At 26.4% G+C, this 27,435-nt stretch overlaps 6 protein-coding genes across 6 annotated transcripts; 1 reads left to right on the plus strand and 5 right to left on the minus strand.

The window, feature by feature from the left end:
* Positions 1-3,346: 3,346 nt before the first annotated feature.
* Positions 3,347-4,817, plus strand: OCT59_022963 (uncharacterized protein). The gene is made up of 2 exons (XM_066150470.1): positions 3,347-4,439; positions 4,532-4,817. The coding sequence occupies exons 1-2, from the start codon at positions 4,056-4,058 to the stop codon at positions 4,553-4,555; spliced, it is 408 nt and encodes a 135-aa protein (XP_066006500.1). The 5' UTR covers positions 3,347-4,055; the 3' UTR covers positions 4,556-4,817.
* A 3,314-nt stretch (positions 4,818-8,131) lies between these two features.
* Positions 8,132-11,823, minus strand: OCT59_022964 (uncharacterized protein; the record flags this gene model as incomplete). The annotated part of the gene is made up of 5 exons (XM_066150471.1): positions 8,132-9,555; positions 9,614-10,925; positions 11,014-11,098; positions 11,184-11,275; positions 11,533-11,823. 5 exons carry the CDS (start codon positions 11,821-11,823, stop codon positions 8,762-8,764), a joined length of 2,574 nt encoding a protein of 857 aa, XP_066006501.1. The 3' UTR covers positions 8,132-8,761.
* Positions 11,824-15,928: 4,105 nt separating this feature from the next.
* On the minus strand, positions 15,929-18,949 carry OCT59_022965 (uncharacterized protein; the record flags this gene model as incomplete). Its single annotated transcript, XM_066150472.1, has 6 exons — positions 15,929-17,370; positions 17,449-17,605; positions 17,702-17,994; positions 18,147-18,279; positions 18,363-18,596; positions 18,881-18,949. The coding sequence occupies 6 exons, from the start codon at positions 18,947-18,949 to the stop codon at positions 16,796-16,798; spliced, it is 1,461 nt and encodes a 486-aa protein (XP_066006502.1). The 3' UTR covers positions 15,929-16,795.
* Positions 18,950-20,737: 1,788 nt separating this feature from the next.
* OCT59_022966 (uncharacterized protein) lies at positions 20,738-23,928 on the minus strand (the record flags this gene model as incomplete). The annotated part of the gene is made up of 10 exons (XM_025318247.2): positions 20,738-21,367; positions 21,474-21,588; positions 21,669-22,163; positions 22,236-22,484; positions 22,566-22,868; positions 22,939-22,973; positions 23,053-23,108; positions 23,183-23,337; positions 23,418-23,641; positions 23,736-23,928. 10 exons carry the CDS (start codon positions 23,926-23,928, stop codon positions 20,943-20,945), a joined length of 2,250 nt encoding a protein of 749 aa, XP_025176586.1. The 3' UTR covers positions 20,738-20,942.
* Positions 23,929-24,802: 874 nt separating this feature from the next.
* On the minus strand, positions 24,803-26,041 carry OCT59_022967 (uncharacterized protein). The gene is made up of 4 exons (XM_025318246.2): positions 25,880-26,041; positions 25,690-25,808; positions 25,212-25,617; positions 24,803-25,145 (listed from the first exon to the last, which is right to left on the minus strand). Exons 1-4 carry the CDS (start codon positions 26,000-26,002, stop codon positions 25,035-25,037), a joined length of 759 nt encoding a protein of 252 aa, XP_025176585.1. The 5' UTR covers positions 26,003-26,041; the 3' UTR covers positions 24,803-25,034.
* A 1,022-nt stretch (positions 26,042-27,063) lies between these two features.
* Positions 27,064-27,435, minus strand: OCT59_022968 (uncharacterized protein; the record flags this gene model as incomplete). The annotated part of the gene is made up of 1 exon (XM_066150473.1): positions 27,064-27,435. One exon carries the CDS (start codon positions 27,433-27,435, stop codon positions 27,064-27,066), a length of 372 nt encoding a protein of 123 aa, XP_066006503.1.

Here is a 27,435-nt window from a genome sequence, read left to right on the forward strand (position 1 = left end):
TAAAATTTTTATAAGTTTTTTAATAATTCTAAAAAATTAAAGTATAAAAAATTGTAAATAAAACTCTTTTTAATTGATTTCACATTTACTTTTTTAAAACATTTAAAAAATTTTACAAAATACAAAGTAACTTTTGTTATTAAATTACTTAAAAACAGTTTATTAACATTTTTAATAACTTTCACTACTTTTTACTTTATATACTTTCTTTATTTCTTTTATTTTAATTAATATTTTCATCCAAAATAATTGATAAGAAAATTAAATTATTCATTAATGTTATATATTTAAAGGTTAGCATATAAGTGCTAATATATTATACAGTACCAATAAAAGCAATTTTTATACCTTTCTGAATTTTAACTCTTTAAAAAAAAATAATACATATTTACAAGTATTTATGAATAATAAATAATAAGTAATAAAGTATAAATGTCTACATAATATTATCATTAGTAATAAAAACTATGCAAATGTTAAATTTGTATATTCAAATATCTAACTGTGATAAGGCTTACTTTATTAATATCAAAAAAAATGAGAACTAAATACTTTTAATAAAATTACATATTAGCCTTTATAATTATATATCCAGAATAATAATGATATATTGGAATCCATATAAAAATCATTATACTTTGATAATTGGACTCTTTGCAATAAAAAGGGAGAAACTGCTAAAAAAAATTTTAGTTAATGCTAATTCTGTACAAATTACAATATTTGAGTATATTATTGCAAAGAGCCCAATTATTGTTTTCAACAATATATATATCAAATATTGGTCTGATCATCTTATTAAATCAATTTAAATTATTCCTGATTAAAATGATCCTTTTTAGATTGTAAGCTAAATTAATATTTCACGTGAATTTAAAGACCTTTGTAAAATGCGCTATACTATTTCTAGATAAAATTCCATAAATCGGCGAATATTGGATTAAAATGTCATAAAGGCAGGTGACTTTCTAACCATAATCGAAATAAAAATTAATTAAAAAGTCTAAGTAAACCTTTAGATTTTTACTTGAAGACAAATTTTTTTATGTAATTCATAATTTTTTTTTAAAAAAAAAACTCAATACATAATAGATTATATTTGTCTATTATAAAAAGATAACAAAGAAAAATTTTTTATTCGGAGAGGCTAAAGAAATATATTTTTAATTACAAATTTATGGGATTTAAATACACGTGGTTCAATGGTTGGATGAAGATAAAAGTAAACTAATGATAAGTGGTTTAAAGTAAAAAGTCTAAATTAGTTCAAAAAGAACAATATTTTATTAATTAAATCACGTAATTAAGATTTACCAGTATTGTTTAAAGAATTAATTACGCGAAATGTATGATATATTTTTTTCAAAAAAAAAATATATCAAATACATCATCATAAATAATTTGATGATGTAAGTAAATAAATAATGCATTGACCAAGTAAATATTGTAAAATTTTGTGGCGTTAAAAAAATAAGTGTAATATGGATAAAGCAACTTGACACCTTGTGACCTTTCACAAATATTTTCATAACCAAATGGACACACCAATTTATCTTGATTAGGGAATTAGAGAAAAATTCTCAAGAATTTTTTTATGTTTCGTGAGAGTTTTTTTTCATTTTCGCGAGAATATTTTTTTTTTAAAAAATAAACTTTTTTTAGACTTTGTTGGGAGAATAAAAGATAAAAAACCGTTATCTCAATGCTTATCAGCATATCATTTCCAGAGTTTCTTGATGTTACCAATGAATTTTGAGTAATCATCACATGATTACACCAAGAAAATCGACGGAACCAACCCATTTTAAACATAGAAATCAAATCATGCGTGTTTTTCCGGTAAGAAAGTTAAGAGATTACAAGATTTCATCCTGATATATCCTATCGGCAAAAAAATAAGCAAAATTGATCGGTAATTCACTAATTTAATGAATGATAAGGCGTTACATAGGTGGGGGACATGGGAAATGAGGAAAATGAGGATTACCAGGTATTTTTCTTTGTAATAAATTTTTTTTTTTTAATTTATCTTTTTTCGTATTTAAACAAAAAAAGATTTATTATTATTTGTTTATTATTACAGAGAACAACAAACTTGTTATATAAAAAATAAAAATAACTGTAATTTTCACAAGATTTTTTTAAAATTATGGTTAGTATTCTCATTACATAAACAGATAAATAATAAGATAAATAGATAATAATTCTCATTACATACATATTAAAACTTCTTCTTTTTCGTTTTACTTCTTCTCTTATGATTATCATTTTTCTTATCAATATCCGTTTCACGACATATATTGAGGAAATAAGTTCATTACTTATTACTACTTTTAAGCGCGTTTTCGTTATTAACACAACATTTTAGCCTCAATCTTTTTTTAAACAAAAATATTCAAGTCATTTTGCAAGTTTATTAACGAAAAGGGGAAAGTGGCGGGCTTAGTATTTGATAAAGAAATGATCTACGAACCTTAATTGAAAGGATCCATAGAAATTTCGTATTTTTGGTTTATAATAAAAAAAAAAAGGGTCATGTGTTGATTATTTATTGTTTTAATTTTAAAAGCAAAATTAAAGAATCAACTAGAAAATTATATCATAAATGCCACGTTTTTTTTTCTTTTTTTCATTGTTTCCGAGTTTTTATCGTATCTGTTGTTTACATATTTGTAATATTTATTCCTTTGAATTGATCTTTAAGTTTCAAATTTCAAATTAAAAAAAGTTGAAGGAAAAACATTAATGATTTCTTTCATAATTCTCCAATTTTGTTAGTGTTTCAGAAATTATTATATTTCTATATAAAGAATATGTCATGATTACATGGATTTACAATCTACAATCTGCTTTTATCATATCGCATATTAAATTTGTAAAAAAAAAAAAACAATAAAAAGAATAATAAAAAGAATATTTAAATATTTAATTTATTTTTAATTTAATAATGATAATGATAAAATAAACTAAACTAAAAACTTTTACTTGACTTGACTTTAATTGATAAACAACTGAAAAAATAGTAATTTAGTGTTAATTTAGTGTAATTTAGTGTAATTAGTGTAATTTAGTTCAATTATTATAATAATGATCCAAAATTGATCCTCATGACCCAAATTCTTTCTTTTTTCTTGAAAAATCACATTTTCACACACACAACATTCCCACCCATAAACTGTAGTATGTAATTTCGTGTATCAGCTGTTTAAACTTTTATGCAATCTAATTTTAACAAATTTTACACTGCCTTTTAATAAATAAATTTTTCATATAAAAACCCCTCTTTGTTTTTACCCTTTTTTTTTCGCCACCCGTTGAAATTTTATTTTATTTTTATTTTTTTTTTATAAAAACACTCGTTGGTTATTAAAATTTTCGAGTCATTTTATTTTTATTTTTATTTTCTTTTTCTTTTTTATTGTTTCTTATTTTTTTTTTCTTTTATGTCATAATAAAAGAATTTTTACGACAAAAACTTCTCGCTTTTTTGTAAATAATTAATTATATGACGTCGTAAATAAAATAGTAATTATATATATATATATATATTATATTAAATATTCATTACATATTTGCCGTTTTTTTTTTTTCATTTAATAATTTTTTCTTCCTTTTTTTTTCTCGTTTTCTTCTCCCCTCTTAATAATTTCAAAGTTTTGCAAAAAAAAATATTTTTTACTGCGTAAACGTTGTTATAGCTTATACATAACTTACCTAAACATACCTTACTCATATTAACTCAGCAAAGTAACTTACGTAACTTTTTTATCCTTAATTTTACTTTTTTGTATATTTTTTGTATAAAAAAAAAAATATATTTAATACTTCTCTGTATATATTTTTCCGTTTCATTTTTTTTTCTTTTTTTCTTTTTTTCTTTCTCTTTTCTCTCTGTACACAATACATATATTTATCCTCCTAAATTACAAGTCTTAACACCTCTCAAGTCTTTTTTTTTACGAAAAAGAGGATATTAATTTATACCAATAAAAAAAAACCACCAAAAAAAATTTTTTTTTTTCCATTATCATATCAAATTTTCTTAAAAAGAAAAAATGTTTTTTACTTCTTGGATAAGCAATAGTTACGAAGAAGATACACCAACAGGAAATCAAAATATTCCACGTAACAATAATTATCATTTTCGAGATTCATCGTCAGATTCTTCTGACGGTGAAATGGCTTCTCCAACAACACCTATTTCTCCATTTTCTTCTTCCCCATTTTCTACTTCAGCTCCTCGAAATGATATTACAATTAATAATAATAATAATAATAACAACAATACTACACCAAATTTGCAACGTCGCGCCTCGGAATCAATAACTGAAGCTGTTCAATTCAAAAAATTACCTGTAAGAAGGTATACTTTACCAGGTAAATTGGGTTTATCAAAATTCTGGGAGGCTGGTCGTGATTCATCAGTTCAAGTTGCTATGGTAAGTTTGAAAATTGTTTATATTTAGTGTTATATTTTTATCATCTTTTTTTTTTTATCTTTTCTAATTATTCAATTTTTTATAAATTTTAGGATCATTGTCAATTCGGCTTGTGAAAAAATATAACCGACAATATTATTATTATGTCAATACCAAAAAAAAAAATATACCAAAAAGTATTAAATATAACGGGTTTTTACCACTCAAAATTTTATTAATCTTTTGCTTTTTTTATTATAAATGAAAAAATTCCTTTTTTTTTTTTTTTTTTAATATAACTTAGGCATACTTTAGGCATACTTAGGAACAAATCTTTATTTTACTGACACAAAAAAAAAAAAATGAAAATTAAAAAATAAAATGTATAAATTTTTTTTCAAAAAAAAAAAAAGAACATTTCAAAATATTTCTTATTTTTTTTTCTATTTTTCTATGTCTTGTGACTTTTTTATATAAGTTATCTTAATCAAATTAAGAATATTTTTAAACTAAGATTTGCTAAATTTGATTAGGGTGTCCAGGATGGGTTGATCACGATTTTATCACGATTTTGGCAATTTTTTTGCGATTTTATCACGGTCACGATTTTTAACAAAAATTTGCGATTTTCACGACTTTTTAATTTGATTGGATAATCTTTATTGATTTCAATTGGACGATCAATAAAATCTTTTTTTTTAGCCGAAAAAATTTCTAATCCTAACCATTTTTGTTCTAATTTTTTTTTCTATAAAAATGGTTGCTCCACATGTACGTTTGTCACAAAGTGCAGAGTATCGAGAGAATTATATTGTACAAGGCAATGTGCTGTGGTGTCGATTTTGCAATACAGGAGTTGAACATAAAAGAAAAGATACTGTAGATAAACATCTTCGTACAGTAAAACACCTTAAGAATAAAACTACCGATATTAATTCACCAATTCAAAGAACTATACCATCATTTGAAAATACAATAAGTGAAAGAGAAAGAGTTAATACTGATGTAGTGGCTGCTTTCACATCTGCAGATATTCCTTTAGAGAAGATTGAAAAATTAAAACCATTTTTACTAAAATATTGTAAAAACGGTATGAATTTTATATTTTAAATTAAACTAACTTTACTTTATTACAATAATTTACTTATATAATTATTTCCATTTGCATTTTTATTTTTATAGGAGGCTTAATTACTGGAGCAAATCAGCTTCGTGAAAAATATCTTCCATTATCGTATGAAATAGAATTTCAAAAATTGAAGACAGTTATAGTTAACAAAAGTATTTGCTTAACAATTGATGAGACTACTGACCGTTGTGGTCGTCACGCTGTTAATATTTTATTTAGTTTTGATAACCAAACTAAATTAGCTAGAACAAATTTTATACCTAATGTTAATGCCTCAATGATTTCTCAATTTGTTATAGATACAATTCATCTATATAATATTCCCTATCAAAACGTTATTTTTTTTATATCTGACAATGCTTCATATATGAAATTGGCATATTCCCATTTATCTCCTTTTTTACCAAAAATGAAACACAATTGTTGCCTGGCACACATCCTTAATCTAATTGGTGAAACTTGGATTGATTTTCAAAAATTTGAATTAGTTGACAGATTGGTTTCTAATTTCAAAGCAATTTTTGTTTATAATTCACAAAGAAAAATTCGTTGGAAGGAGCATTTACTGCGAAATAATGTTGAATCTCCTACTTTAGCTCCATTACCTGTGAAAACGCGGTGGAACTCCTGGTTTTCATTTTTATATTGGATCAAACCTATATATCCTCATGTAATTACATTTATTAATACAGAATATTCTATCAATCATGATTCAAAAGCTATCCGGTATCTTCAGACTTTTTGTGAACATCATGATCATGTTTCATATGTTGAAATTTTTATATTTTTTATTACATACAATTGTGGCAGGTAAGAAAATAAATTATTAGCTATAACTTCATTAATTTTATTATACTTATCATTTATTGAATTTTATTCAGATTGTTTAATGATTTGGAATTCTTTAAAATACGAAACAAAGCTATAGCTCCCTTTGTTTATTCACGAATAATAAACCTTCAAGCTTTTCTTTCATCAGGAAGAAGGAATCCTCCAGTTTCAAATGAAATAGAACAAATTTTTAATGAAAGAAATTATGATAGAGAACCATTTATCTCATTATTTTCTAAGGCTTTTGTGTTGGCTTATGAAAAGTGTGAAAAACATATATCTAATCATCCAGCTTTACCATTATTTAGAGCGATACAATGCTTTGATCCAAGATTTATTCAGTCCAATACGGCACATCATAATATGGGAGACTATAGAATTATTGAAGAATTTCAATTTCCTATGGATATTTTAATACAAGAATGGGGTATTTACTGTGGATTAAATGAATCTGTTGAAGAATTTGAAAATTTAGATGTATATTGGCGAGGTAAATCACATTTATTACCAGAACTTAGTTCATTAGCTTTGAGATATATATGGTTACCAGTATCTGGTGTAGATATTGAACGTAGTTTTTCTAGTTACAAAAGTATATTATCGGATAGAAGAGTGGCACTTAAAGAAGAAAGCATTAAAATGCTTAATTTTCTTTATTTTAATCTGAATGGTAATATTGATATTAATTTGCTAGTTAGGGAATAGTTTATAGATGAAATTTTTGTAAAGACGAAAAATTGTAAATAAAATAATAAAAATAAAAATTGTAAGTTTTTTAATGTTAATTCTGGTCGAAATTATGTTAATTTTGGCCAAAATTATAATCGCGATTTTCGCGATAAAATCGTGAAAATCACACGCGATTTTTAGACCATCACGACAACCCATCCTGGACACCCTAAATTTGATGGGTTTCCTTGTAAATATAATATGATCTTCCAATAAATGATGAGTATTTTGCTTGCATACAATATAAACAGCTTTTTACATCGTTTTTTAATGATTATCTAAACTTTTTCCGTCGCTTTTTTAATGATTTTCGTGCACGGTTTTTTTTTATTCTAACGAAAATCTTTAGTTCTATTTTTGTTTAAGCTTAAAAAAAAAACCGTAGATTTGTTAGTTTCAAAATGTGAATATAATTGTAAAACATAAACATACGATAAAAATCTCCGAGTCCCGAATTAGTCTTTTATAATTTTGATCGTAATATTTGAAATTCGTTGCTCAATTTTACTCCCTAACCCCCTAATCACAACCGGGTAGAACTATAGGATGGATCGTCGTGATAAGATGTTACTCGATGTTACTTTACTAAAAAAAAAATTCGGGAGTCCCAAGAATTTTTTTAGAAAGAAGATATGACGCGAAGTGACCAAATTCCAATATCCAACATTAGTACTCTACTAAAAAAATTTCGAGAGTCCCAAGAATTTTTTAGAAAGATATGGCGCGAGGTGACCAAATTCCAATATACAGTATCCAACATTAGTACTCTACTAAAAAAATTTCGAGAGTCCCAAGAATTTTTTTAGAAAGAAGATATGACGCGAAGTGACCAAATTCCAATATACAGTATCCAACATAGGTACTCTACTAAAATAAAATTTCGGGAGTCCCAAGAATTTTTTAAAAAGAAGATATGACGAGAGGTGACAAATTCCAATATACAGTATCCTGTAGCGTCGTGTTAATGAAATTATGAAATTACTTATCTATAACATTATTTACTAATTGACCCAACAAATTATGTATAGATTACTACAAAACCGAAAGAGGATTTTTATTCTTTATTTATTGAATGAAAAATATATAAACTACAATAACTTTTTTAAATGATAAGAATATTTTCTCCCTCCAAAAAATTTCTAATTTGGAGTTCGAAATTTTTAAATTTTTATCATAATTCCACTATAAAAAAGTAAAATATATATAAAACAAAAAAAAAAAATGTATATATAAAAAAAAATAGCTAAAATATGAAAAAAAGAATAATATATTTGCGCTATAGAAAAAAATATGATTCAATGAATTGGTAAAGCTTTATATATATATATAAAAAAACAAAATAATAAAGTAAAAAATGTTATATTATAAACGTGGTCAGGAGCAAAAAAAGAAATAGTAGGAAATAGAAAGTTTGATGAAAGAATAAAAATTCGCAAGAACAGTATTGTAGGAAAAAGGTGGGACAAAAAAAACTATACAAGAAGAAAAAAGAAAACTGTCCAATTTTTTTTCTTTTTTTTTTAAAAAAAATGTTAATATACAAGAATAGCCTCGATGGCAAAAAAAAAATGGCACAATCGGCCATCCCCAAAATGTTCCAAAAAATATTAGACTATTATTATTATAATTATATTATTATTATATATTTATTATTCTATATACTACTTCGTCTTACCCAAGTTCTTTTTTGAGATTTTGAACTCTTATTTGTACTTTTATTCGTTATAGAACTAGATTTATTAGAGCTTCTGGTAATGTCCTTGTCTTTACTATTACTTATTGTTCGAACTTTACGGGTATTCGTAACCCAGAACTCTCCACTACCACCAAAAAATCCACTACGACTTGGTCTTCGGAGTAAGACGCTACGTACACGTCGTACTCTATCTGATTTATCATCTGTTGTGGATTGTTGTGGAGTCCATTTAAATGCTGTAGGAAACGAACCGGGTATGTTTAAATCATCATCGTCTATATAATAATCATCGTCCATTTCATAACTTTCTGGTTCTTGTACGAATGTCTTATTTTTAGAATTATTAAATGTTCGAGATAAATTTTCATCTTGTATATCACATTCTTGATCTTTGATCGAGGTCATGTCATTGTTAACAGAATTTCCCTTTTCTTCCTTTTTTGAATAATTATCATGAGCCGAGTGTCCAGCACGTTTCAATCTTTCATTGGTGATCCGCCGTCGCAACAACATAGCAGGATCTCCTTCATTACCTTCTTCCTCTGATACACTTTCATCATCATCGCTAGTATCAAAATCTACTATTTCCCATTCATCACTTTCTTCACTATATTCATCATCATCGAATCGTCCAACTGTTGATCTAAAACCACCTGTTAAAAAGCGTCCACCTCGCCTTCCCAAACTTAACACACCTTCAGTTCCATTCTTCCACCATTTCTTTTCATTTCCTACCACCTCCTTTTCTACTCCTTTCCACGTTACGGCCTTCATTTTAGGGCCGGTACGAAATTTGACGTTTTTTTTTACCATCCTCCAGCATCCCAATTCCTCCATCCTGTTGATTCATATCAATTGAACCATAACCACCATATCCATTTGCGATAATTCCAAAAGGTTGACCAGGTTTTAATAATTCAACCATACGAATTACTTGACGTCCAGCTACTTCACATAACCATGCATCTAAAACCAAGGACCCGAGAGTGAATAAAAATGTCCAGTACATCAAATTCATAAAAGTTCTCGTCGTACTAGTTACTGATTTAGGAGTTTGTATATTGGTGGTGGTTTGAAGTGATTCAGACATGAAGGAATGAGTGGCATGTAAGAAAGGAAGAATAAGGGCACGTGTAAGAAGACGACATTGTTGTGCAAAATCATCTAAATCTGGAACATCTGAACTTGGATTGTTTAACAATTCATTGGTAGACACCCTGTATTGAATTCCACTTTGAGCGTCACCTTCGTCTTCAGGAAGTTCAGTTGTCAAACCTTCAATGAGATCTGCTAAACCTGTCATACTATCGTTGAAACTACTTAAACTTTTTAAAAAGTCTTCTTGATTAGCATCGCTTTTTGTACGTGTACGTTTATGTTTCCTTGTTGGCCATCTTTCTTCAGCATCTTCAGGTTTTAAACTTCGATCCATTACAATTGGTTCTTCGAATTCCTCTTCATCATCTTCATCTTCTTCATCATCCAAATCATCTAATTGTCTGTTAATCTCATCAAAATCAATAGATGATGTGCTAATAATTGAAAATGTACGATCTTTCTCATGACCTTTAATTGGGAGTTCAACGGCTTCCGTGGCTTCACTGATTAAAGATGTTATATTGCTAATCATACGGTCCAAAGTAGTATCCTTACATTCATCATCGTCTTCGTCATCACCTTCACTTTTTTCATTGATAGTCGGGAATTCATTAACTTTATAAGGTTTTATCAAAGGAGATTCATTAGATGAATCAAGTTTATTCCTTGATGATGTACGTGATAAAGAAATTGGGGTTTGAGCCGGTGAAACTGTACGAGATACGGCTCTAGATGAAGGTCTTGAAGAAGGCCTTGAAGAAGGTCTTGAAGGATTTCTTGAAGGATTTCTTGAAGGATTTCTTGAAGGTGTACGAGAAGTATTGAATTGTTGTCTTGACGCTGTTCTAGTAATCGTATTGATTGGTAGAATTGACATTGGAGGAGAGAATTGATGTTCTTCAGCTGATAATTGTTGTAATACTTTTCCATTCTTATCATTTTCCGATGAGGCCTCTAGTTGTTGTTTAGTAGCATCTAGTTGTTTTTTGATCTCACTTGATGCTATAATGTTTTCAGTAAGAGCCTATACACAATAAAATTATATAAACATATTACGTAAATATTATTACATATATAAGGAATTATTTTAATAAATTTATGTATTATTATACCTTCATAGTGACCACTTGTTTCATTATCTCTTCACTAGATATGGTTTCTTGTTTATCTTGCATTTTTTTGAGGACAACTTGAATACTAAAAAAATATAAGACAATTTTTTTTTTTTAGTTATAAAATTTTAAAACAAGGAAATTTAGAATATAAATAAGATAATACAAACTCTGACAATTGGGATCTCAAATCATGCATGGCAAAGGTTTGATCATTAAGAATGGCTTGTAATGATGATACGAGTGATTCTAATTGCGTCACCTAAAGATAATTTTTAATGTTAGAAAAAGTATAAATAAATTTAATGTCCGAACTCCATAAATTTTTTCATGCATAAGTAAACTTTTTTTTTTTTTCTTTCTTTTATTTATTTATATTGAAACTTGCTAGTTGACAATTTTTTAATTAAACCATGAAAAAAACGTCGAAATGTCAAGCACAATAATAAAAAAATTTTAAAAAATTGCCACCAACAAGCGTCGATAAAAATATATGGCACGTACTCGGGCAGTTCTTACCTTATCAAGCACTACCCCATCGTTTTCTTTTTTACCACCATTAGCTAAATATTCAACGTTAAGTACTTCGCGACTTTTTTCAAGTATTTGTTCAATACTTAATTCATCCCATTGGGAATATGGAGGTGGTGGATTTAATGAGCCCGGGGAAGGTGGAGTATCCAAGTCGTCTTGTTTGATTGAGGTAGAGTTAATATTTAAGTCATTGATAGAAAAATCATCGTCTTTTGGTCTCAAAATAGTATCGTCTTCAAAAACTGGATTCTCCGGGATGATGACCTCGGTCGTCATTTTTTATGTTATGGTATTTGTTTGAACTATATAATAAGGAAACTATTTCGCGCAGCGAAGAGTCAAAAAAATATATTATATAACCGTGGCGTGGTTTTATTTTTTTTAAAAGTGGTGGTTTTACAAAATGTTACTAATATGTTACAAACTTCACACAAAATATGTAATTTATTTACGGTTCGCGCTTTTTTTTTTTAGAATAAAAAAAAAAAAAAAGGACTAGATATGAAATACGGCAAATGTGAAGTATTTATTGTTTTTTTTTATTCTATATTTACGTATATAAATTTTATATACGAGTGAGTTATTTATTATAAGTGAGGTATATATATTGTTTATCTATATTGACCCTTCTTTTAATGAACAATGAATATGAAGTTTATTAAAAAATAAAAAGTAAATTTTTTTTATTTTTTAGACAAAATTTTAAAGATTGGTTTATATCAGAAGAAAATAAACCAAATCCTTTTTGTGAAGAGTCAGTAAAGATATAAGAAAAAAGATGCTCGGTGGATGAAGAAGGGTTAAAAAAAAAAAAATTTTTGGAGAAAATATGTCTGGATTTAATAATGATATCAGTCATAGTAAATTATGGAAGTTCGTGCCAGGGATGTCTTAATTTGGTCAGAGAGGCGTGATTCTATTATGAAAAAAGAAATAATCTTCCAATCGTGTTCCTGACGGCATGATCTCACGGCCAAAATAGATACCGATTTTTTTCTAATATTTACTTTGGGTATTTTTCAAAGATGTGCTACATATCTTTTTTCTATTGTATATTGTATAAAAAAATTTTTTTTCTTTTTTTTTTTATTTATTTATTTATTGAATAATATTCTGATTTTGTTTCGGATTAGGTGACCTCACCAAAAAAAAGACATGTGCAGAATTATTTAAACTAAAACTTTAAAGTTTAGAGTACAACTATAAAAAAAAGGATTAAAATAAATAAATAAAAATAAGAAGAAAGAAGGAAAAAAAAGGTAAAGAAAAGCTGATGACGGTCGGGTAGTAGCGTATGTAACGCTGTGCACAATCAATTGTATAAACAAGCAAATTGTCAGCCACAAGGCAGATAAAGCAGATTACGTACAGAGTTGCAGGTAGTCCGTGTGTTTGTTGGTTGGGGGTTTAGTCTCTAAGTTATTAGGTTATATTGAAACCTAACCTGCGTGAAAAAAAAAATAATAATTTGGATATTCTTATGTGGATTACTAAAATTATAAAAAAAAAAAAAAAAAAAAAAAGATCAGACAATTTACATCTTTATCAGTAATTTAAATCTTAAAAATTCACTATCTATTTTTATTATGGAATAAATTTACCGTAGTTATAGACTATAATATAATACTACATTCATATTACATTATTGCGTATGCATGTTAGGAAAATATGTAGGAAAATATGGAAAATATGTAATAAAGTGCATCCAAATACTGCTTGGTAATTTGGCATGGTAAAGTGGGGGGATTTTAAACCTTTTCTTTAATTTTTTTTTTTTTTTTTTGGAGACAACTTTTTTATACACATTCATACATAACATAAATTATGCAACGAATTTTTTTAAAATAATTTATTTTTTTTATAAAAGGTTGTTGAAAGATGAAAGTAAGTGTAAGTATCTTAATGCACGTGCAATGTATAGAATGTCCGATGTAAATTTTGTAAATTTCGTGGGCAATGAGGTAAAATTGAAAAAGGTTAATAATTATTATAACAACATTCGGTGATAAATATTGAGTTTTACTTTATTTGGATGTTGTTTACCTTTTAATGGTTTGTTTTGGTGCGATTGTCTCGTGAAAGTGTAACTTATTTATCCAATTTCTCATGTTCGTCAGATGAAAAACAAAAAGAATGCAACCCATTCTTACCCAATTTAGTCATATTGTATTATTTTTATTAAAAAAAAAAATGATAATAATATTTTTTTTATTATTCCTTAAAGTGTTACGATGTGCATGTTACTCCATTATTCTCTTATTGTATCTATTGATAATAGAAGAAGGGAAATTTTTTTTTTCTTTCTTTTTTTTAAAGTTGAATAAAAAGAATTGTTTAGACAGTAAACAAGGCGTAAGTAAAAAAGAAAAAAAGACAATGGATTATTATAATTAATAACAAATAAATTTTCTTGTTTATTATTTTTACTTATAGAGAAATACAAAATTTTGGCTGAAAGCAAAAAAAAAATAAAAAATAAAAAAAAAATCAGTTTTTTTTCCTTCGATATTCAAAAAAATAAAAATTTTTTTTTTTTTTTAAAATGAAACTCAATCGGAAATCTGGTTAAACCATGCGACAGGATGCTTCTTGAAATTTAATTAATTTTAAATTACAGGTAATTTACGTATAAAGTCAATAATTGAAATAAATTAAAAATCCAAAAAAAAAAAAAACTGTTTAAATTATTGTTAATATCGTATATCGTCGATCAACGTGATATCTTTTTTTTTTCACAATATACAATCTAACAATCTAAAAATCCTAAAACCCCTTTCTAAAAAAAAAATCTCCCCATTTTTTTTTTATAATAGTTAAAACGTTCTAATATTCCTAAACATTGACATGTGTTAAAAACCTTTTTTTTTCAATGGTTTTACATATTATTTTACTAATTTCATATATACATTAGATTTTTTTTTAACTATTTTAATTATCGAATTATTCAAATTTATTCAAATTATTCAAAATTATTCAAATGATTTTAAAACATTATCTTTTTTTGGGTTTTTTAGAATAAAAACAACGTGCTTTTTTTAAATTTTTTTTTTTTCAAAAAAAGATTATTTTGATCCGAAACTTTTTTTTTTTTTCTTTTTTTACAAAAAATAAAATACCATTTAGATTAAAATATGCTCAAATAGTTGATTTTCAGCTGAATATTATAAATGTATTGTTACGCAATTCGATTTTTTTTATTGAAAATATCGAATAAAGAAAAAAAAATTTTTTTTTTGATCATTAATGATATCATTATCATAAAAATGTGTTACGTTCTAAGAATAATAAAATTAAATTTAAAATTATATTATTCCTTGTTTAAATTTACTAAAAAAAAAGAAGGTAGAGAGAATTTTTAAACATTCGCTAAATTATGCAATCCAAAATTATGCATCCATAAATTGAATGCTTCGGGAAAAAAAAACATATAAAACCTCAATTATTCTCAATTCAAAAGGTCTTTGTTAAAAAAAAATAAATATTTATTTCACTTATTCGTTTAACTCTTTGTCATACGAAAGTACCAATTTTTAATTCGAGCCAAGAAAAAAAAAATGATTTAATAATTTACCAAATAAAGATATTTAAAATCCCATGTGATCATCCGGATGATACGTCATCCCCATTATCCGATTCCGAATTCGGGTACCAAATATCCGGATATTCATGATCCGAATCCTATCAGATTATCCGAATATCCGATAAATACTAATAATTTATAAACATTTGAGGAGAATAAGAAAACAAGGAAATTTCGATTCATGATCCGAAACCTGTCAGATTATCCGAATATCTGATAAACAAAAAAAACTATAACTCCATTGAATGTTGAAAATTACTTAAATTGAGGAGAAAGACTTCGATACATATGGTAATAATAATTATTATTGGTTTGATTTTTTTGTCAAGTTTTCAGGTATTATACCAAATTTGAACTTTTTATTAGTTTTTTTTTAGGAAAATTTGATGACAATATGGTCCGTTCACTAATGACATCATTGTTAGTTTATCAAAAGGAAAAACATTAGATTTTCTTGAACTTCATTTTGTTCTAAAGAATCTCGTTAAATAAATAATTTGAATATCAAAATAATAATAATAATAATAATAATAATAATATTAATTCTTTCATATCTTACCATATCAAGATATTTTTTTTATTTTAAATGAAGTACTTTCCAAATTTGTTATAAAAATTTATCATTTTCCGATTGGTACAATCACTTCCATTTTAGAGGAATATTTCAATCCAACAATGGTAATCAAAATACCGATAAAGAATTAGGGTTAATGATCAGTTTATTTATTTATAGTGGAGGCATGTCATTTGGTAATTATGAATAATGTTTATAAAATTGATTGGAGGTTTTTTAAAAATGATGCATTAAACTCGAAAATGATGCATTGAATAACTTTACTTTTAGTCAAAAGAAATATTTTATTGGAAAAATATAGGTAACCCCCGAAAGTTTGATTTGGTGTTATTTTTTATTTGCTACAAAGATTACAAAGAATTACTGATTACTGTAATATGTATATCATGTGGCCTTCGTCCACATAATACATAATACACATGATACATGAATACAACTACCCCATGAATTACACAATACACATGAACACGTGTGCAAATCACAACAATCGTGACTGGTTGATAACGTCTGACGTAGAACTAGACATTTTTAATGAAAGTGAAAAGAATAACGTTCCGTGCTTACATAAGACCAGCAATTCTTTTGATTTTTATCTTAATAAAAATTCGGTAATTTGAGAAATTGATTTTATTTAAAATTTTTTTTTTTGAATATTTTCAATGCCTTCTTAAAAGGCGCATATAATATAATAAAGATAAAATAAACAAAAGTAAATAAATATAACAAAAGAGTAAAAAAAAAATCAAAATGTACAAAAAAGATGTATATATATATATACATTCATATATATATATGTATATATATATATAAAATAAATAATCATACCCAAATATATATAACCACAACAAATTTTGTTAAAATTCTCCAAAAAAAAAAAAAGAAAAGAAAAAAAGACTTTATACAAAAATGATACACAACTAATGGTGTAAAATAATAATAATAATAATAATTAATCTTTTTTTTTTCTTTTTTTTCTTTAAAAAAAAAATAAAGTCATTTAAATTTAACTAAATTTATAATGGCAAGAATTGAATAGTTTTGTTCAAAAGATATTTTTAAAAATGCTTAAAATGTTAAATCATATATATCATAATTTAATCTTTCCTTTCTTGTTCTTGCAAGAGGATCATAGGTCTCATGAATGGATCTTCCTTCTTTTCTTCCTCTTTTACACCGCCACCCCAACCAAAAAAGCTACTAAGTCGATTTGTGTTTTTAGCTGATGTAGAATTCCTTCTTAATGGACGTTTTTGAATTACACTAGGAGGATGAAGAGTATCATCATTTGATTTTCTGGTTGGTAATGGGAGAGGTGTATCAGGTTCTTCGGGTATTTTATCCGATTTATAAGTATTTTGAGGTTGAGAAGTACTACGGAAGTGCCATCCAGAAAATGTCTTACGTCTTTCAACTTTCTTAGTAGTCTTTTTTTCTTCTTGACTGTTATTATCGTTATTATCGTTATTATCGTTATTGTTGTTATTAATATTATTGAAACCAAATGATCCTGTAGTAGGTGATACAGGACTAGATACTGATGGTTTCTTCCACTCAAAAGACAAAATTTCTTCAAATCCTTGAACGTCTAAAATACGGTGAAGAATTTTTTCAATATATAGTCTCATATCCTTATTTGCGTCATTGAGTGATTTGATTTCCTCTTGGAATTCTATATTAATTCAAATAATATTTAGTATATGAAAAAAAAAATTGAAGATTAAAAAAAATTAATCATTAAAATACGTACTATCAATAATAGTATGATCACTTTCTTTATGGACACGTTCGCCAAGAAGAGAACTAGTTAGTTCATCCGCACGGGTTAATTCAGCCTCTAAAGCATTTCCAGAAATACCATTTGTAATTTTCTTAATGACATCCGCATGCTTGTGAGAATCATTTAGCTATTATGTAAAAAAAAAAAATAATATGGTGAGGAAAAAGATGAAACAATAAGGGGAAACAATTAAAGGAAATAAATTCAAACCACTTATATTTACCTGCATTATAGGGTTAAACATAAATTCGCCTTTCATTGTTTTTTCAAATATTAATCGTTGGAATGATTCATTTTCTTCCATTAATGATTGATTCATATGCTTCACTTGCGATAATTCATTTTCTAATTGTTGAATTCTACGCACATGATTTTTGCTTATATTTACAGATTCATTAGTTGCTTGTTTTGCTTTTTCAAGTTCTGTAGCTAATTCATTATTACGTCGCTCTAATTCTTTGATACTTCTTTGAACATTCTTTAATTCACGAGCAGCAGCATAATATGAATTCTCCTCTATATTTCATAATAATAATAATAAAAAAAAAGAGAGAGAGATAATCATTAATTATTATAATCAAGTTGACTAATAACAATTCCTTCGAATCACCAAAAATTAACGTGAAAGAAGTGGATCATGTACTGTATATAATTTTAACTAAACTAACCATCTCTCCTTTCTGAAACTTGTTCATTCTGTTGTGCTAGAACACTAACAGTATCTTGTAAAGCTTTTATTTGATCAATCAATTCTGATTCGCGTTCTTGCCATACAACTCGATCTTTTTCAAATGCTTGTGTCTAATTAAAATTAAATTTCCAATTAATTTCAGAAAAAAAAAGGATCCATTTTTTATATGTTTCCAAAAAAAAAAAGGTTTTACCTCCTCTCTCAATTTTCTTTCTACTTCTCGTTTATTTTTCAAGAAACCAACATTTTCTTTTCTTAATCTTTCTATTTCTTGTACTTGTTGATACAATTCAGATTCAAGGCGTACACATTCATTATGACTATTATTGATTTCATGTTGATGAGATAAAATTTTTTTACGAAGGAACGTATTATCATCAGTTAATGATAAGTTTTCTTTATGAGTATGTTCGAGTTGTTCATGAAGCTAATATATAAATATATATATATACAAAAAAAGAATTAGTCAAAAATTTTTTTGAAATAAGATTAAAGGATGAATCAAAAGAAGATAATAAATCAAAAGTCAAAAGAATATAATGAATCGAAAAAACATTATAAAAATTATATACATTATATACATTATATACATTATATACATTATATTATATATATATATATATTTATAATATTTATATATATTTATATATATGATTTTTTTTTCTCTTGTACCTAAAAAAAAGAAACAAATAATAATAATAAAATATTTACCGAAGCGTTCAAATTTTGAACATTATCTAATTCTTGTCGTAAACTTGTTAAATCTCGGTCTTTGGACATTATAAAATATTCTTTATGTATACTAGTGACGTTTAAGTAGGAAGTTATATGTGTAGATGGTGTGGTAAATAACTTTGTAATATATTTTTCAAGAAATATAACTTGTTTTCGGTTGTGAAAAAAAAAAAGACTTTATAGTACTTTTTGTTATATATTTATACGAAAAAATCAAAAAAATATAAAATAAAAATATAAAATAAGATATATATATATATATATATATATATATTAAAAAGAAAGTTTTAAGTGCTATAAAGCAAGATATATAAATGTAAAGTCGTTATTGGTTTAAAATAAATAAAATAAAAAATCAAGTTACAAAAGATGCATAACAACCGAAAACTGCGCGAATAATATGTGGAGTGTTTTATGTGTGAGAGAAAGTTGAAAATAATAGGAATAAATTTGTTTAAATAACAGGAGAGTGTCGTGTCAAAGTATCATAAAATAATTTAAAACTGATACGGCAAATAATAGCCAAGCTGAAACTTTGGAAAAAAGTTTTTTTACAGTTATGGTGCAGAAGAAACCGTATTAAACGGCCAGTACGTTATTCGTTACACTTTATACGGATCGTTACAGACAGACTATTAGGGTATATTGAAATATTTTATTGTTTTATAAAAAAGAAATTAATTATTGAATAAGTTGCCTTTTCGTTAAAGAAGGATGATAAGAAAAGAAAATTCTCACCTTTTCCGTCACAAAGAAAATCGGTAAAAAAAAAACAACGAACAGAGAGCACCTATGAATTAAACAAGAATCATAAGAGATGAAAAGGCAAGTATTTATATGTCTGATTCCTAAATTATATGTAGAATAATACTAAAATTATACTTCTTAATTGATATATTGAGAAATACTGCATCTATCTATTATTGATTGATTCAATTACTCGTAAAAAAAAAAAAAACTGTTGTGTTCAGTGTTTGCGTTTTGGCATGGTCGCTCGAGTTTGTTTCTCGTGTACAGTTAATATTTATTTTATAAAAATATTTTGTATTACTTTCCTTGAAGAGTAGAATGCAATTTGTTCAACCACCCAAAGTGGATATAGTGGAAATACTGAAAAAAATAAATAAATTAAATTGGGAAGCAATTTAATAAGGCTAATGAGATATTCATCGAACGGCTATCTGCAAGGTCTCCTCCGCATGTGCGAAATTACTTGTAACACAGGTATTATACATAATCTCGTTTCGCTGGTATTATATTTGGGATTATTGTTTCGTTAATGATTGGTTCGGAGAAAGTTTTTTTTTTCTATATTATGACCATTGTTAAAATAACCTGTACTAATTAATGATTTTGACCAAATTTAGTCGTAATTCAAGAGTGAACTTTAATTTATAAATATCCTCACTTCTTAACAAACTTGTCAAAATTCTATTATTTTTCATACTATGCAAAGTATAATCATTCTAAATAAAAATAATAATTATATTTATAAATTAAGAGAAAAAAAAATTATTTTTTTTTTTCTTTTTTCCTTTAAAATTATTATTATAAATACAAAAGCATGCAACAAGTTCATTGAGGGTTTTTTTGACAATGTCCTATTTATTTTTAATTATATTTATATTGCATGATACATACCAAGCGTTTATTTAAAATATAATTAAATTATTAAAGGGATAGTTTCTCTCTTTTAAGTAATTTAGAGAATTTAAAATTAAAAGAATAAACAAATTAAGTTAGAACTAGGTATACTAATAAATTATGTCTCCTTTTTTGGTTTGCTTGTATACAATATTTTAATGTAACACATTTTTTTTAAAGTTCCTTTTTCAAGAACAATATTTTTATTATTAAAATCATTAACTCAAAAAAAGATTGAACAATAATAATACTGTTGTATATTATTAATCTATAAAACTATATATATATATTATATCAACAATAAAAATAAAATAAAAAAAAAAACAATATAAAATAAAAAATGAAAAAAAAAATTCGAAAAAAAAATTTGAAATTATCTATGAAATTATTCAATTTATCGTTGTCTTTTACCTCCTGTTGACATTAGAACTAATTTTTTCTTTTTATGTTTTTTACCAACATAAATTTCTTCTTCTGGAAGATTCCATAATTCTTCTTTATTATCTTGTTCATTTGAATCCTTTTCTTTAGCAACATTGGCAAAGGATACAGCTGGCGTTCCCCAGACTGTTCTTGGTCCATCATATTGATCATTGTTTTTTCGATTGTCATTATCAGAAGATTCAGTAATTTTTATTGGTGTGTTTGTGTTACTACTAGTAGATTCATTATATGAATAAGGTTGGAAAAATGGATCCGAACTAATAGATTCCTGTTGCATATCTTTGCTACGTCGTTCTTTGTTAACTGCCTGTTCGTGTAACCATTCTTCTTTACGTGCCTTTTCTTTACGGCGATTGTAACGTTGTTTTAATTCGTCTTTTTTTTTAAAAATAATTAATTTAAAATAAATAAATATATTGTCAGATAAAAAAATTTACATATATCAATAATTGACAGATAAAAAAAAAAATTTATCACATACTTTCAAAAATCTTTAATGAATCATCTGTAACGAATCCTTTCAAATCTACTTCTAGAAAAGTTACATCACAACTCAAAGGTAAATGACTAATATATTTAAACCGTTTACGAAGTTCCTTTAATAAATTTATTATAAGTTAATATTATATATTAAAATATTGAAAGAGTTTTATTTAAAATATTTAAAAATAAATACCTCATTCATTGTAGATTCGTCAACTCCAACAATACGAACAGTTATCTCATCAGGGAAATTATCATAAGTTCCAAATTCCTGTTTTAAAACTCGAATGTCTAATGGATTCAAATAAATGTGTTGTCCATCTTCAGATTGATAATAATAATATGTCTTATCATCAACAATTAAATCCTTTGTAGTCTTAATTTTATGTTTCTCATCAGGTTTTAATGGACTTATATTTGCAATATGAGGATGATCTTTAAAATCATCTGGTAAAAAGGAAGGTGGACTATTATTAATATCATTATGTGATGCATCATTTTTATTATTTTTATTATCTATATTCACAGCTGCTACTTCTGGTTCGACTGAAAAAACTGAATTTAATGATTCCATCGTATCTTTAACCTTTCTATAATCTAATTCCGCCATTTCTAAAATTTCATGAGCACGTCGTTCGGATTCAAGTGAAGCTTTAGTGGAAAACATTTCTAGAGCCTCCAAATGTTCCTATTAATTATAAATATGACAATTAATATAACAAATTGCAAACCAAAATTTACACATGATTATAGATAATACCTCAACATTGACTATAGCCATTTCAATGAATGGAATTTCTTCATTAGAATTCCAATCATGAGCTTCTTGTAATGCATTTTTTAGGTCCTTTAAATCATGATTATATTCATTTTGTAGATAATCGAATGAAGCAAGCATTAATTTCGAAAATGTAAGAGCATTAGGAGTAAAATGCCAAGGAACATTAATATTGTTGTCATGGTCATGAAGTGGCCAAGTTGGTGAACGCGGAAGTGCAATAGTTGAATTCTATTATTAAATGGTAACATATATTTTTAGAGATTTCGAACAACCCAAATTTTTTTGATAACAGGCATTTTTTTCCCTTACCATAGGTCGTTGAATAAGTCGCATAGTAAGTTTCTCTTCTCCTTCTAACAATCCACCATCTCCCACTTTCCCTATAGTCCTAACAGCCCAAAATCTAACACTTTTAAGATCCTTAGCATATACGGAATCCCAACAAATAGGACATTTGCGCCATTTTTTGTTAGGCTTCTCGTTTTCATCATTCAATTGCAAATAATGAATAATACAAGCTAAGCAAAACGTGTGACCACATTTAGTTACACGAGCTGCAGTAGGTTGTTGTAAACAAATTGGGCAACTGGGAGTATTAGGACTAGTAATAATCTAATTTTAAATGATAAAATTTTAAAAATTATATATTGCTTATACATAAACAAATTCATGTTTAGCTTACCACTTGTTCAATATCTTCCCAGTTAAGTAAAATATCTAAAAAAAAAATCAAAGGGTTATTATTATAATGAAAATTATTAAACCAGTTAAAAAAGATTTTATAATGATAAATCACCTGGATCAACTTGATAAGCAGTATAATCACCCATCGATTTAACAAGAAATCTAAAACTATAATATAAAACCATACAACCAATTAATATCAAAATATTATCATAATTAATATACTAATGATAAATACTTACTTGGCATTCAAAAAGCGTTCTTTATTATATGGTTGGTAATTAACTGTTCTCTGTCTTCGAGGAGTATTAGCTTGATAACTTTGTCTTGGTGGAAATGAGAAATTCAAAAGATGATTAAGAGAGATTTGGCCCCTTCTATTAGGAGCACCATAAGCCTAAAGAAAAAAAAGAATTGTATTAAGATTATTAAAATTATTAAAAATTAAATTAGTAAAATATATTCAATATGACATACCATGTAACTCGGATCGTTAAGAGACAAATCACTAAGATTAGTTTCGACTACATCAACAGAATGATCTGTCTCTTGAGCTTGATTTATATCAGTCTCGCTTGTGGAAGAACTGCTGCTATTTCTGTCGCTATTTTTAACATCATCCAATTGATTCCGATTATGATGATGATAAGAATGACGATTTTGCTTACGTCGAGGATTATTCCTGTTTACGTTCAAACGGGCTAAAATAATTTGATAATCAAAAAAAAAACAAATCAGCATAAAATAATAATTAATTATACTTGAAATAAATAGTATAATTTAAATTATAAATACCATTTTGATCCCCTTGTGAATGAAAATTTTGATTCCTAAAGTTATTTTTTCTTACTTCAGGCTGGAGCGAGCTCTGATTCGATACGAAATTGCGACCGGACGAACGTTGAACACGTGAGATAGATGGCGAAGAAGTGGTGTTTGTCCTTGTTGACATGTTTTGTGGAACGAATGCACGTGCGTTGGCATTCATGGTGATAATTTAGATGAGTATAATTATAAATACGCGGATTATTTGGTTTTCTTGGAGAAAATAATAATAAATAATTCCAATTACTTATTGCTATAATGGTTGCTAAAGATAATACAAGTATAAGTGGGTATAACCAATTTGGTGGATACAATTTGTGATGATATAAAATATCGTTTGACCTTTTCCGAATTTTCGGAAATGTCAAAAAGAAAATTGGGAAGTAATGAAGAAACCAGTTTCCTGAAGTTCTCTCGGAACTAACAATGTAATTTGACAATAATAATAAAAATAATGTGTGCTCCATTTAGTAAAAGAAAATAAACTCCATGCTGGGCAAATAAATAAAAAAAATAAATAAATAAAATAAAATAAATACTATATATATAAAAAAATTAAATAAAAAAATTAAAAATTAATAAATTAAATAATTAAAGGTAAAAATTATTAAATAAATTAAATTATGTTAGGAAAGAACAAAAGATTAGTCCTTTCTTTTTATTACTTCTTCTTTGGAAACTGGTAACTTCAAAAAAAAAAAGATCTTGAATAAGTGTCAATTAAAAGTATTTAAACACTTGTAAGAAACGCAGCACTTTTGAACAAAGTTATGGATAGAAATTATTAAAACTTTGTGGAAATCAAGAAACTTTTTTTTTCCCCTTAGTTTGGTTGCTAAGTAAACGCAGCCTCTTGTAAACAATTAATGGCTTGACACTGTTAGTAAAAACTCAAAAGTTTAAGAACTTGCACTATTTGCGCTGTTCAAGTTCGAAGAGAAATAATTTCTCACGAAATCAACTCTTAAATGAAATTACTTCGGCATTGTGTCATTTGATCACAATCTGCGCATATTGTAAAGTAGCAAATTTTCATTGGACGATTAACCCGAAAAATCACGTGCGTTATTATTTTATAATATACACTATATATTTGATTAATAATAATAATGACAAATACAAAGAATCTAAATTTATAAAATAAATATAGACAACAGACGAGCGAATTTTGTGTTAGAACCATCTCCGACCAATAGAGATTATATAATAAACCTTACTAAAGTTTTTAGAATAAATTGTTTTTTTTTTTATAATTTTATAATTTTATCATTATTCATTTGTTGCTTTCCACGCGCCGACCAGTTGATAAAAAGCGGCAAGTGTACCAAAGATACCAACACCAATATCAGGAAAAGATGAATTTTCGATTGACCAATGCATCTATAAATTTGATAAATTGATTAATATTGATTAATAGAAATTAAAAATAAACGCGTAATTACGTACTGTTAATGGTAAATAACCGATGTTAATAATTGTATCTCTTATAATTCTTTCTCCTGCTTTTTTAATCTGCCGTTTTTCCTTCCTAATATCATCTTCATCACCATCTACTTTTTTGATAATATCACGACTTCGTCTTTTATATAACTTCCATTCTATGGCAAGATGTAAAAATTGGAGAATGACATGAACTGCCCAAAAGCGGCAGCTCCAAACTCCAATCTTATTCATTCGAGCTTCAGAAATAGAAATAACTTCGTGATTTGCAAGCCACCAAATATGTTCGAGGGGATAATAAAAAATCATGGTAAGATTTTGAATACGTTCAATTTGTAAAAGTAATGAAGATACTGGTGGATGGTGTTCAATATGAATCATCCATTGAATCAATGGAAGAAGACCATAAAACCTTCATATTTGGTAATGAAAGGGATCAGATAATTTATTTAGATTGATACCGTAATGAATTTGCTGAACTTACCTAAGGAAGATTCTAAAATCAGTTACCGGATTATTTAAGTTGACAATACGTTGAGCCCATGACTCCTTACCAATACGATTGAAAAACCATATTAAAATTTTCGAATAATATTGAACAAACTATATAATATATATAGATATTTTAGAAATATTTTACATATAATGAATAAAAAATAACACGAAACTATTACCATCAAAATTTTGTCAGTCCCAGGTACTGAATTCAAGAATTTTACAAGGCGGTCAATACTTGGATTTGGTTGAAAATTGCCGGCTACGGCCAATGGGTTAGAAAGTCGGGAGAAGATTGGCATTTAAACTCGTGTAAATTGTAAATGATTTTTCCAAGTTTCAACAAGATCTAAATCTATCAATCAACATAAATGTAAAATGAGAGACACGTGCGTTTCACAGATCATTCATTAAATCATATGATATTTTTACATCTTTTCAATTAACCCAGATTGGAGAACTCATTGAAAAAGATTGGTGATATAAAAGTTTCCCTGAGTTAAAAAAATGACATTCGTGCTTATTCCCATAATTAGTTCGGTAAATAAGTAAAGTATATCTTAATATCGTCTTATACCAAATATATTATAAATATTACCTAATCATTTTAATTATTTTGAAATTTCCCACGTCTAAAATCGTATGTTGCGACGTGTGAATTTCAATTGATGAATTGGACAAGGTCGAAAAAAATTTGGAACTTACGATAGGACTTGGGCCAATTGGAGATAGTCTAATGATTCTAAGTATTTTATAGTTCATCCATTCGACAATTGTATTAATTAGATTGAAGTAGTATCGCATAAAATACCGCAACCCGTGTATTATAGGTATAATGTTAGTGTGTATTCAGAGATACTATATAACTCCTCAGCGTAAAAAAAAGCTCAGGCATATACAAAATACGATTTAGTACACCCTAGTATCCCAACATTATCAAAGAATTTAATATGCGAAAATTTAAAATCTTTAAAATCTAATATAATTTTATAATTTTTGTAAATTTAATATAATTTTTGTTAAATATATAATAGATCAAATTATTACATAATCAATATATGAATATATGAAGATATATCCTACATTATATGCAGTAAATTAAAGACGGTTACTTGATGGACATTGGGAAGTTGGAAGCACTTTTGGACTTCCAATTCTTCCAATTCCAATAATACTATTAATTCCAATAGTTTTTTCAATTCAAATAATACTACTAATTCCAATAATACTTCCAATTCCAACAATTTTTCCAATTCCAATAATACTTCCAATTCCAATAATACTTCCAATTCAAATAATACTTCCAATTCCAATAATTTTTCCAATTCCAATAATACTACTAATTCCAATAATACTTCCAATTTCAATAATTTTTCCAATTCCAATAATTTTTCAAGTTTAATAATTTTTCCAATTCCAATAACACTTCCAATTTCAATAATTTTTCAATTTCAATAATTTTTCCAATTTCAATAATACTTCCAATTCCAATAATTTTTCCAATTTCAATAATACTTCCAATTCCAATAATTTTTCCAATTTCAATAATACTTCCAATTTCAATTCCAATAATACTTCCAATTTCAATTTCAATAATACTTCCAATTTCAATTCCAATAATACTTCCAATTTCAATTTCAATAATACTTCCAATTTCAATTCCAATAATACTTCCAATTTCAATTTCAATAATACTTCCAATTTTAATAACACTTCCAATTCCAATACCCATCAT

Source organism: Rhizophagus irregularis, chromosome 32 (genome assembly GCF_026210795.1).
Source record: "Rhizophagus irregularis chromosome 32, complete sequence".
Taxonomy (NCBI): Eukaryota; Fungi; Glomeromycota; class Glomeromycetes; order Glomerales; family Glomeraceae; genus Rhizophagus; species Rhizophagus irregularis.